General features: G+C 34.1%; 1 protein-coding gene across 1 annotated transcript; it reads right to left on the reverse strand.

Moving 5' to 3' along the window:
* Positions 1 to 879: 879 nt before the first annotated feature.
* LOC107803298 (uncharacterized) lies at positions 880 to 3,925 on the reverse strand. The gene is made up of 6 exons (XM_016626987.2): positions 3,582 to 3,925; positions 3,350 to 3,448; positions 2,844 to 2,885; positions 2,520 to 2,649; positions 1,301 to 1,402; positions 880 to 1,208 (listed from the first exon to the last, which is right to left on the reverse strand). Exons 1-6 carry the CDS (start codon positions 3,807 to 3,809, stop codon positions 1,144 to 1,146), a joined length of 666 nt encoding a protein of 221 aa, XP_016482473.1. The 5' UTR covers positions 3,810 to 3,925; the 3' UTR covers positions 880 to 1,143.
* Positions 3,926 to 13,803: the final 9,878 nt, after the last annotated feature.

Genomic DNA, 13,803 nt, shown 5'->3' on the forward strand with positions numbered 1-13,803 from the left:
ATCAAAGATCAAGGTCGAGGTGAACATTCTTGGCAGAATTATATCGACTAGTTTCAACATAGGATATTAAATAGAATATTATAATGGATACTATCTACACCTGTACTGTTAAGGTTTTTTAGGAACTTGTTCCCCATAAATAGAAAGAGACACAATGATAGGGGACATGAGATATTCATTTGTAAAAACACACATTGACCTTATAGAGAGAATCTGGTCCTATTACAAGCGTAGAAAAATAATCTGTTTATTAAGATTTGTGTATTGTATTTTCGCCGGATCCAAGAACAACCTAAGTGTTCAAAGGTTTTTCAATTATTCATCATTGCCCTGATCTCCTCCCTTTTCGGGTGACCCATATATTTTATTTATTGAAATGCCATTTACTGCTACTTATTGTACTATTTAGTGACATATTCCATCTTTTTGAATCATTGAATATTGTTATCATTGCTCATATTCATTGCCATCACTATAAAATATACCATTTGTCTTTTCTTGACATCGGTAGCTTTATTTTTCGGATATTATTTTTAACTAAGATTAACCGTTCTTTATATAAATCTAATCGGTTGAAGCAAAATTTATATTTTTAGCCAAACAAACCTTGCAAAAAATTCTCATTTTCAATTTGCCCATGATCCCTTATGTAGTTAATTATCGAAAGCTCATATAAGGCTCATGGCTGAAAATAAAATTGCAGGAATTAGCAGAAAATCAAGTTGCAAATTCAAAAGAAAAAATTGAGATTGTTGCTCTCTAAAATGCACGTATTAAAATAGAATGATAAAAATTTAATAATGAAAAATAGCTTGTTTTCCATCCAAATTCCAACTAGCAAGGAAGCTTTACTTTAAAGAAAATATGGATGCAGTGTTTGCACTTTAATTTGATACTAAGCAACTAATAAAAAATGAAAAAGGATTCTATTTAACCATGAGAAATACATCAAGAATCTAAAATAATCACTGCCACACCACATAAATATAATAGCATGGCCATAAATCTGCAACCTTTCTAATAAGGCTAATATTCTCTTCCATACAACATAAGAACTGTAATTATTAGAAGCAATTTGTATTTTAAAATTTTAGAAAAAAGGAGGGCAAAGCTCCACCCAAAAAAATGATTTTCTTAAATTATTCACTTGCTAATCTCTAATTGCACCATTTCGATAAAGCTAAGCATGGTCTCTAATCCTTTCTCATCTGAAAAAAAAAAAGATGGTATTTGTTATTGTTGTTAACGACATTGACTACATTAAATGAAGTTAAGCTAATGAATTAGTTAAGAGCCTTACCAAATCTTGGTATAGTGTGGCCCTTAGGATGATGAATCACCACTGGATCAACATATGATTCTAACAGTTCTATCCCATACTTCTTCAGGTAATCTTGCTCACCTACAATATCAATTAATACCCTGTTAATATCATATTCTTCATATACTTTTTTCCACAATCATTTAGAAAAAAAGAAATGTTATAACACGTTAAAATATACCAATAGTTTTCTCAGTATATATTAAATCCACTTTTTCTATATGTTGAATACCCCCCCCCCCCCCACCACCACCACCACCACCACACACACACACAACGCCCCACAAAATATAAAAAATGCAATGCTAATTAAAATTTTCAGCTAATGCGAGCTAAATAAGTCAATTAAAAAGAGATCATAACTGCAATTTATTATGGCAGCCCTCCATTCTTCTACAATCAGTATTACATCTAGTATATAGGGCTAGCTAGGGTTGATATCTCCAACTTTTGACTGACATCGGAACTATAGTATAGTAATACTCAATTCCTTTATACTCCCTGCATTTATTTTTATTTGACATGTATATTAAAAATAGATTTTTATTTTTACTTGTTATTTTACGCATATCAAAATAAGACAAATTCATTTTTCCTGTTATACCCACAGTATTTATTACTCATTTTAAATCATTTTTTGAAATCCAATAAAATACGCATCAATTAATATGGGTATCATAGTAAATTATGCACTTCATTTATTATTTCTTAAAGGGCGTGAAAAGTAAAAACATATCAAGTAAAATTGAATAGAGGGAGTACTAACTACCGAGGCATATTCTCTTGGATCGTCTAACTATTCCTCTAACAATAATATCGACACAAATGTGATGAAATCAAAGACAGAAAATTGACGTGTAATTCACGATCTCATTAAGTTAAAAATTCGAGGCATTAATTAGATGAACCTATTCAGTAGTGTTTCATGGTATATATGCCTTTATAAATACTTAATTTCAATTCGTTCTATAAATTTCTTAACAAATTCGATTTATTCGAGCCGCCCCAGTTGACGAGAATCTATATAGTTGGCTCGTCCTAGTTGAACAAAGAATCAAATATAATGAATACAGGCCACATGTTAAACAAACTTTTTTAATAAGCAAAATAACGTGTCTTTTAATTTGCACACCACGTATTTTTTTTTTTTTGAAATAAATAAAAGAAGCATATAAAAATTTGTAGGGACAGAAAATACCTAAGAAGTGAACGGACGGGCATGTAATAGACGATGAATAAGCTTTTTCGGCAACTGATTCATTCTTAAATTGAGCACCTCCAATTATTATCAGATATTTTATTTTGGGCACCTTTGTAAGTGCCACTCCCTGTCAAAATCACATCATGTAATCATCAATAATCATCATAAGTTAATGTTTAATTTAAATACCAGTAATTATAATATTATGATTCAAATTGTGACATATTGATGACTAGTTAATTTTCATTTTACAAACAGAAAGAGCTAAATAAAAGACGGGATTAGCGAGATGGGAAAAAATATCAATGGCTTAGTGTTTACCTTTTCTTGCAACCCTGGCAATGCTCCAGAAAGAATTGCACCCTGAATTGTATCAAAAGCAAAGATACTCAAAATCAGATTGTGCAATTCTTTTATATAGATGCATGTATCATAATTTGAAATATAAAAACAGAAAAAGAAAAAATATTAAAAGAGTTAAACTGTCAAAGTCATCTAGAAGCAAGGAGACACGCAGATAAAAGGAATAGAAAAGAAATCCAACAAAATATTAAGTAGTACTTAGTATATGGTAACTTCTTAAAAGGTCCTTAACCTCAAATGAAAAATTCAACCTTTGACCAAAAATAGTGAATGTTTTGCCTTTTAAAGAAAAAACGTTTCGCTGTAAAAATCATTTTTGTTTTCTCAAAGAAATCCAGAATTAAATTCTTCAAAAATAAATCCAAAAACATTGTGCCAATTTATACTCAAACATTCTAAAATATAAGGGAAAAATATAACACAAAAGCAAACGAGATTCTGGAAAAAAAAAAATTAGAACTAACCTGGGAAAAACCAAGAAGACCGTCGAAAGGTCCATGTTTTATCATGCACTCTTCTATGTATGCAAGACATTTATCAAAATTCTGATATTCCGTAAATTCCTATATAAAAAATCAATCACAATTAAGTAAAAAGGTTTTCATTTTAATTGAAAGAAAACATAGGGATTAATTCTTAAGCCTGCAAATGTAAAAGGCAAGAAAAAAATAAAAAAAGGGAAAAAAAGTAAATGACCTTGTTGAATTGGAACCATTCATAATAAGGAGGATCAAAAATACCCTCAACTTCAGATTTGCCTTGACAAGGAAAAGGTGCATCAACAAAAACAAGATCCAATTTTTCAACCACTTGAGTTGGCCATTTGTCAAAGACTTGTTTCTTAAGAATTTGGCCACTGGTTCGAAACCCATGAAGACAAAGAAATCTGGGTTTCCTCTGATTGGCATCACCTTCACTTCCCATAGTTACAAATGATATTTTTTCTGAAACTAAAAAAACTCTGTTTCCTTAATTTACGAGAAGAGTTCCGCAGGTATTGGACAAATATATATAACACAGCTAAGAAAATGCTGTTTGAGCGTTCAATTTATAAAGGGAAGGACAAAATGCGTCGGGTCAGATATATTGTAGGCGTGGTTTGGGGGTGAACGCGTAGTATGAATTGGCTGGGAGCAAATAACTTTGGATGTTGCGTGGACGGTGATGTCAAAGAAGTGCTTTCGCAAAAGTAGGCGGAGAATCAATAATATTCTCTTTTTTTGGTAATAAATTAACAATATTCTCATTACTGTTGGACTAGGAGAAAATTTACTCAACCTCAATACTTATACTAAGAGCCTGTTTGACAGGTTTTGGGAGGCTAAAAGTACCCTTTTTTTTGTTAAAAATGTAATTTTTGAAAATTTTAAGGTATTTGTAAAATGAAAAAAATATTTTTGAGCAGCAGGTAATTTTTTTTGTTTTTGGGAAGAAGATACAAATTCTAGCTTCTTCTAAAAAGTTGAAGCAGAAGTACAAAATTAATTTATTCAACACAAAAATAATCTTACAATAAATTTATATTTTGTAAATTATTCCTCATTAATTTAACATTTTTCTTTTTATTTATACTATACATTTCTTCTCTTTTTTCTATTAAACATATTTTTATTCTCTTTCTCCTATTTCTAAGAATAAATTTTAAATTTATATTGAATGATGTATTTTGACATATTTAAATCATCATGTAAACAATAAGTAATATCAACACTCAATGTTATTGCTCTGGAATAACTACAGTTTATATTGATTGAAATTTTTAATTTATATTTTTAGTTTACGTTTTGTATTTTAATTGAATTCTTTTACAATAAATATTTATATTTTTTTCTAAATAATGCTAATGACAAATTTAACAGTTACTATCTTTTTTTTGTAATTTGATACTTAAAAGTGCTTTTTAAAAATATTGGCCAAACACAATGAGCTTGCAAAAAGCACTAATCAAACGAATTGGCCAAACACACAAACTGCTATTTTGCAAAAGTACTTTTTCAAAAAAAATACCTTTGAACAAAAATACTTTTCAAAATAAGCTTGGCCAAACGGGCTCTAAACATCTTGACTTTTTATGATTAATAGTCTGTGTGGCCAAGTTTTTCCAAAGTCAAAAGGATTTTGTTTTCCAATAAAAGTGTTTTTATCAATAAAAGCATTCATTTTCCAAAGCTGAAGTGTTTGGTCAAGCTTTTAGAAAAATAAAATGCTTTTGAGAAGAAACAAAAGCAGTTTTGGAGAAGCAGAAAAAAATAGATTCTCCCCAAAAATATTTTTTTTAAAACACGTTTGAGAAAAATACACTTAAAATCACTTTTCAAAAGTTTGGCCAAACATTAATTGTTGATTAGAAGTCTTCTCAAATTAATTAGTCAAACACAAACAGTTTCTCACCAAACGTAATTTTTAAAAAGTGTTTTCGAGAAAAAGCAATTATCAAATAGGCTGATTTTTGAACCTTGGCCAAACAAGCTATAAGTTAGAATATATACTGTTTAGCTAATTATTATGGTTAAGTATAAATTTATGTAAAAATACATGTCATTTACTTATTAGTTTAATGTATGTATTGAGTGTGAGTAATTAATTTTTTTAAGAAAAGGTGGACATGACCCACGCAAACAACTAGATTAAGCAAAAATAGCACGGTATAGCTAGTTTTCGGATTGGTCATTCAAAAATAGCAAGCGTTTACGAAGTCAATAAAAAATAGCCACTATTTTGCTGCAACAGAGACCGGTCCAGCATAATATATTGGAGTTCGGTGCACCTGTGTATGAACTCCAGCATATTATGCTGGACCGGTATACTTTGCTGACTACAGTATAATATACTGGAGACTAGACCACCGGTGCTCCAAACTCCAGTATATTATACTGGACAATTATACTGGCTAGAACTCCAGTATATTATGCTGGGGTTCTAGTGTACTTATGCTGGAACTCCATCATATTATGCTGGAGTTCCAGCATACTTATCCTGGAACTCCAGTATAATATACTGGCGTATTTTCGGGGTTTGAATAGTATTTTCGCTTAGATTTATCTTTACATAAAAAGTGATAAATTTCGATTACTTTTGAAACTGGGTTATTTTTGAACGACCGGTTCTAAATCTGGCTATTTTTTATAAGTATTTTATTTACTTGAATCTCCAACTTATTTTTAATTATTTTTTATTGTCAGTGTAGATACTTTACCGCCAGAGCAAATCGCATGACTTGTCGCACTCCAATTTGCTCTGTTGTACTAATATTTTTTTGTCTCTCTGAACTCTATGCCTTTTCTTTCCTTGTAAAATTTCCATTTTTTAATGTAATACTATAATATTTTTCTTCAATGCCGTTATGGTAAAAATAAAAACTAAAAAACACGGTGAACTGAAAAAAAGTAACAAACTGATGATGGAAAAAAAATGAAGACATTTTATTAATTTTTCTTTTTGTTTTCACGTACTTTAGTATTATTGTTTAATTGTTTAATTTTATTTCATTTTGTGGTATTTCAGTTTTTCTATTTTTAATTAATGTAGCGAAAATATTTTTCTAGAATATAGAGTAATATTAATGTAAAGAAAATATTAAGTGCGTAATAGGAAACGAAAATTAAAAATACTCTCGTCATTCTAATTTATGTGACATATTTTTTTTAGTAGTCCCAAAAAATGATATCTTTTATATTTAGTAACAATTTAACTTTAGAATTCGCTTGTTACATTTAATGAGATGATTTTCAGTCACATAAATTTTCATGATTTATTTTAGGCTACATATTTTAAAAATTCTTTTATTTCTTAAACTTAGTGCACAATCAAACACTTTCTAACAAAATTGGACGGAATGAGCGAAAAGTGATATTTTGACTTTCAACTTTGGTAGTTTGGTACTCCCTCTATTTAAGTTTATGTGAATTTATTTATTTTTGGTCTGTTTAAAAAAGAATGTTCTTTTTCTAAATTTGGTAACAATTTAGCTTAAACTTATAATTTTACCATTAATGAGAAGTTTTTATAACTACACAAATACTCTGGGCCCCTTTGTGCTTTGTTTAGAATCACAAATTCCAAAAGTCTTCATTTTCTCTTAAACCATGTGCCCAGTCAAACAGGTTCACATAAATTGGAATGGATGGAGTATGTATTTATTGTCATTGCTTAGCTGTCACTACGTCACCCAGCTCCACTTTCTGCAGCCCTCGCTACATTCGGCTACATTGATTTTTTTTTTTTTTTTGGGTAAAGTACATTGATTTAATTTCCTGCTTGATACAAATAAATTGTATTCTATTATTATCAATATTAAGTTAGTAGTGTTAACTTTTGCTTGTACGGGGTAATTTTACGTGTCTTCAAAAAAACAGCGCCTCCTTTCAATTTTAATCAATTCCAAGGAATTTGATATTTTTGTTAAATGAAAATTGTCTTCGTCCAGTTGAGGTGAATTACCCCTCCTATAATTTAGTAAATTAATGACCTTCCTTTTACTTTCAGAAATCATATAAAATCCTCTGTCTAATTTAATAGTGCTTTTGATAGAATAGACCTCCACTGGAGTTTCCTAAGATAAAGTATAAAATGTATCCTTTAGTTTAAAATTATATTCGTCGCTGTTATTGGTTATTTTTTCCTCATTTATCCCATAAATGATTTATGTTTAATATAATTCGGCTACTCATAGATGGATCCAGAATTTCGGAAAAAATGGGTGCACTATATCAAAAAGATGGCTTCATAATATAAATTTTAAGGGCTTAACCTTTAGATCATACTATTGCAATTACCATTGCACTTTTGGAATATGGTAAGTTCAAAAATATAAATAGGCAATATTTAAGCAAAATTTTCAAAAAACTAGCAGCAATAAGTATTTTACATTCATAGCAACTAAATAAATATATTCCCTAGCAGAAAATTATCCAATCCATTAAAGTAGGGATGCTAGTTAATAATCGCTAAGAATAAGCAAAAACAAAAGGAACGATGATAACTTTCATCAAAAAATAAAATGTTCTTCCAAATTCCACTAAAATAGGCATATTAATTAATGATACACAAATCATATCAATTACAAATAAATTACCAAACTTTCATAAATTATTATAATTTTTAAGTGATTGCTACTTTTCTTGAATTGTAATATACATTTACTCAATGTGTTCTCTTTAATAATATTTTCATTAATTTTGCATGAAAAATCATGTATAATTAATAATATGTATAATATTGGATAAATCATATAAACATCCTTATATTCTGAAAAATATAAAATACATATATTTAGTAAAAATATTTAAGATATATATTTGGTATACATACATTATAAATTATTTATATGTTTGGTATAATAAAAATCTTATATGATTATATAATAATAAACATGTATAATTAATAATATCTTAAATTCTTAGAAAGATCAACGCGTCGATGTTGCTATGGTTAAAGTGTGTATATATAATTATATAGATGGTATAATGATGATATTCCATATATTTGTAGTTGTTTATTTCGGTGTGTATATTTGTTCGATATAACAAAGATATGTTAATGATATATACGTGATAAACTTTCATAGCTTGATTGTATAATTTTTCGTCATCACTGTCTCATGTTCTAAAATTTTGAGATTCAAATCAAATCACAAAAAAAATATAAAAAGTTAGATCGAAAGAATTGACAGATTAATGGGTTATTGAAAATCAAAAGAAGGAACTTGAAACTTGGGCTAGCAATAGAAAAACGCAGTGGAGGGATTGGAAATTCGAAGGAGGAGAGTTAATGGTAGAGTGATATGAGATAGAAAGAAAAATAAGATATTAAGAATTTAAACATAATTTCTTGTTTACCGGAAGAGTAAAAGAATAAATGAGTTACTATTAAATACTACATAATATTTTACTCAAATATGCTACATTTATAACAAGATCTACTATTATTAGAATAATCCAAATATTGTAACATTTGTATACGGTTAAAATCGGGTCCACCCAAATTTACTAATTGACTGAGATCAGGGGGATGGATCGAGGATCAACCCCATAGCATATTTGGCCAAGATATGAGGATAAAGCACGGAGTTCGGGATTCGAGGTACCTAGCAAGATCGAAACCAGTAATGATCGAGGTCGAACGGGACAGACATTGAGCAAGACCGAAGATAGCATAATAACAGAAATGCGAGATATTTGTGACTGGTCGAAGATCATGGAGAAAATCTCAGAACAGATCAAATCAAGGGCGGTTGTTTAGCTAATCATGGGATTTACTTCTGTAATTAGAATTGTACGATAGATAGGATTCAACTACTATATAAAGGGGGTTTTAATCATTTTGTAATCACCTTACATTCACGCATATCAAAGCAATACAATATTCTTTCTCTCATTCTCTTGTTCATTAGTTTATTCCATAACTTTACTCTCACTCGCTCAATTCGAGGGCGACCTAGCTCGAGGGCTGAATTGTATTACAATACTGGTTTGCTTTAATTTGTTGTTTATTTCTACTATTAATCATCATATTTATCAACCGGTGCTAGGTAAAATTACGTATCCTTAAAACCACTTATAAGTTTAATTGTTATCCGATTTTAAGGGTAAACAGTTTGGCGCCCACCGTAGAGCTAAGGATAATAGTGATTGTCTGGTGCAATTTCCGTAACACACATAATTTTACATTTGTTTTTTGAAGTGTCTTTGATTCGAGGATCAACATGTCAAACTCGCATGTAGCACATACACGCACAAACGATGGCCTTGGTCTCCATGGCAAAAGATAACATAGCCGCCCCAGGGAACGGAGTACCTCTAGTCAACCCCGATGGAGCTCCGTCCGTGGATCTAATCGATGTCAGTTCTCATATTGCCATTAATAAAAATTTGGGCATCGATCCTGAAAATAGCGTCCATAGGGATGCTCGAACAGCAGATCAGAACGCACAAGGCGGTCAAGAAGGCGGGATTAGCCTTCAAATGATATTCGAAATGTTGCAGACCCAGCAGGCCGCAATAGTGTAGCTCCAAAATCAGCATCGTGCACCGAGCAGGATCGAGCTCGATCCATCACAAGAAATTATTCATAGAGCCGAATCGGTGGCGAAAAGATTGAATGGAGGAGAATCAGAGACCAATCCTACTATCATAAAAATGCTCGAGGAACTGACGAAGTGAATCGAGACAGGGGAAAAGAAGATCGAGGAAAATGTCAAGAAAGTGGAAACTTATAATTCTAGGGTCGATCAAATCCCGGGGGCACCACCAGCACTGAAAGGACTTGATTTTAAAAAGTTTGTCCAAAAACCTCCCCCCTCTCCCCCCCTCCTCCCCGAGTGCGGCTCCGAAGTCAATTCCTAAAGAAATTTCGTATACCTTTATTTCGAAGTATAACAGGACGACAGATCCAAATAAAAACGTCACCTTAGATACATGTGCCATCAAGGGAAATAACTTGGAAGATGACGAGATCGAATCTGTGTTGCTGAAGAAATTCGGGGAGACTCTATCGAAGGGTGCTATGATATGGTACCATAACTTACTACCTAACTCTATTGATTCATTTGCTATGCTTGTAGATCCTTTTGTAAAGGCATACGCCGGAGCCATTAAGGTCGCCACCAGAAAGTCGGACCTCTTCAAGGTAAGACAGAAAGACAATGAAATGCTCAGAGAGTTTGTATCTCGATTCCAAACGGAGTGAATGGATTTGCCACCGGTCACCGATGATTGGGTTGTTTAAGTTTTTACTCAAGGTTTCAACGCTCGAAGTTTTGTAGCTTCACAACAGTTAAAATAGAATTTGATCGAATATCCAGCTGTCACTTGGGCCGATATACATAATCGGTATCAGTTGAAGATCAGGGTCGAGGATGATCAACTGGGGGTCCGATCAAGTTGATTTATCTTAACAGGTCTATAGACAGAGTTAAAAGGGACGTCAACTGGGAACCACGGTTGAACAGAGACTTATATCAGCCATACGGTGGATATCGGAGAAATAATGAGCCCAGGCGCAACCCCTTTCGGCATGATAGAAGGAATGATCGAGGGTAGAGTTCTTGATGGCTCATGAGTAAAAGTGGTTTCGATAGGGATGTCAGGACCAAAAAAGCACCTTGATTATCGGAATATAACTTCAACGTGGATGCTTTTGCCATAATATCAGCCATTGGACGTATCAAAGATACCAGTTGGCCTCGACCTATGCAGACTGATCTAGCCCAGAGAAATCCAAACCAAATATGCAAGTACCATGATACCCATGGCCATAAAACAGAAGATTGCAGGCACCCAAGGGAGGAAATAGCCCGATTGTTCAACGAGGGTCACCTTTGAGAATTCTTAAGTGATCGGACCAAAAACCACTACAAAAATATGGATTCGAACAGGCAGAATGAGCATGAAGAGCCACAACACGTGATTCACATGATCGTTGGAGGGGTCGATATTCCTCAAGGACCAGTATTTAAATGCACCAAGGTGACGATCACAAGGGAAAAAAGGGCGCGAGACTACTTACCAGAAGAGACCTTGTCTTTCAACGACGAGGATGCAGAAGGGATCGAACAACCTCATAATGACCCACTGGTAATATATGTCCTTATGAATAAAATTCAAGTTAAACGTGTTTTGGTTGATCCAGGGAGCTCGACCAACATTATTCGATCGAGGGTCGTGGAACAGCTCGGCCTATAAGATCAAATTCTGTCCGCAGCCCGAGTACTTAACGGTTTCAACATGGCGAGCGAAACCACCAAAGGGGAGATTTTTTTGCTAATGAATGTGGCCGGGACCATCCAAGAAACAAAATTCCATGTGATCGAGGGGAAAATGAGATACAACATCCTGTTCAAAGGCCTTGGATCCATAACATGAGGGCGGTACCCTCGACCCTTCATCAAGTTCTAAAGTTCTCGACATCTGAAGGAGTCAAAACAGTGTACGAGGAACAACATGCCGCCAAGGAGATGTTTGCAATTGACGAGGTAATATCGGTGTCAGCACTTTCTTCAGCAAAGGGATCAGACTCGAAGGGAAAGCAAGAGGCTAAATAGCAACCACAGACACCGGCCTCGACCCAACTGGAGAAGCGGGAGACTGATGAGGACGATGACTATGGGATACCTCGATCTTTCGTAGTTCGTGATGAATCCGATACCACCAAATCAAAGGTCGAAGAGCTCGAACAAATCACATTGATCGAACATCAGCCAGAACGAAAGGTATACCTGGGCACGGGGCTAAACCCAAAACTCAGTAAAAAACTTATTCATTTCCTTACAGCTAACATGAATTGCTTTGCTTGGTCCCATCTTGACATGATAGGGATCCCACCAGAGATCACTACCTATCGACTGAGCTTGGACCCAAAGTTTCGCCCAGTAAAGCAAAAGAGAAGGCCCCAATCCGAGGTTAAGCATGCATTCATCAAGGACGAGGTAACTAAACTTCTCAAAATAGGGTCCATTCGGGAAGTGAAATATCCCGAATGGTTAGCAAATGTGGTGGTATTCCCTAAGAAGGGAAATAAACTTAGAATGTGCGTAGACTATAAGGACTTGAACAAGGACTGCCCTAAAGATTCTTTTCCTTTGCCAAATATCGATCGTATGATTGATGCTATGGCCGGCCATGAGTTTCACATATTTCTCGATGCCTACTCCGGGTACAATCAAATAAAGATGAACCTAGAGGAAAAGACCTCGTTTATCACTAAGTACGACACTTATTGTGACAACATAATGCCGTTTGGACTAAAATATGTCGGTGCAACTTATCAACGCCTAGTAAATCGAATGTTCGAAGAACAAATAGGAAAATCAATGGAAGTTTATATTGGCGACATGTTAGTTAAATCCCTACGAGCAGAGGACCATCTGAAACATTTGCAGGAGACCTTCGACATATTAAGAAAATACAACATGAAGCTCAACCCAGAAAAGTGCGCATTCGGGATCGGCTCGGGAAAGTTTCTCGGCTTCATGGTGTCCAATCGGAGGATCGAGATCAACCCCGATAAGATTAAACCTATCGAGGATATCAAGGTCGTAGATAGTGTAAAGGTCGTACAAAGGCTAACCAGACGCATAGCCGCCCTGGGGCGATTCATTTCAAGGTCCTCAGACCGGAGTCATCGATTCTTCTTACTGCTTAGGAAGAACAACTTTGCATGGACCTCGGAATGCCATCAGGACTTAGAAGAACTGAAACGATACCTGTCGAGCACGCCACTTCTCCACACCCCGAAGGCGGATGAGCAACTCTACTTATACTTAGCAGTTTTGGAGATCACGGTAAGTGGGGTCCTAGTTCGAGAAGATCAAGGTACGCAATTCCCTGTCTACTATGTTAGTCGGACCTTAGGTGAGGCTGCTAACCGATACCCACACTTGGAAAAATTAGCGCTCGCTTTAAGAAGTGCCTCTAGGAAATTAAAACCATATTTCCAATTTCATCTGATTTGTGTTGTAACTACCTATCCCCTTCGCAATATTTTGCACAAACCTGAACTTTCGGGTTGACTGGCCAAATGGGCCATCGAGATCAGTGGGTATGATATCAGATATCAACCCCTAACGGCCATCAAGTCTCAAATCTTGGCAGACTTTGTGGCCGAATTCACGCCAACCCTCGTACCGTGGTCGAAAAGGAACTATTATTGAAATTGGGTACATCATTGGGGGTGTGGACCCTTTTCATAGACGGCGCTTCGAATGTGAAAGGGTCCGGGTTGGGCATCATTCTGAAGCCTCTCACGGGTAACATAATTAGGCAATCTATCAAAACTTCTAAGTTAACTAACAATGAGGTAGAGTATGAGGCCATAATTGTAGGTCTCGAGCTGGCTAAAAGTTTAGGAACAGAGGTTATTGAGGTCAGATATGATTCCTTACTTGTGGTAAACCAAGTCAACAGAACCTTCGAAGTTCGAG

Source organism: Nicotiana tabacum, chromosome 16 (assembly GCF_000715075.1).
Source record: "Nicotiana tabacum cultivar K326 chromosome 16, ASM71507v2, whole genome shotgun sequence".
NCBI lineage: Eukaryota > Viridiplantae > Streptophyta > Magnoliopsida > Solanales > Solanaceae > Nicotiana > Nicotiana tabacum.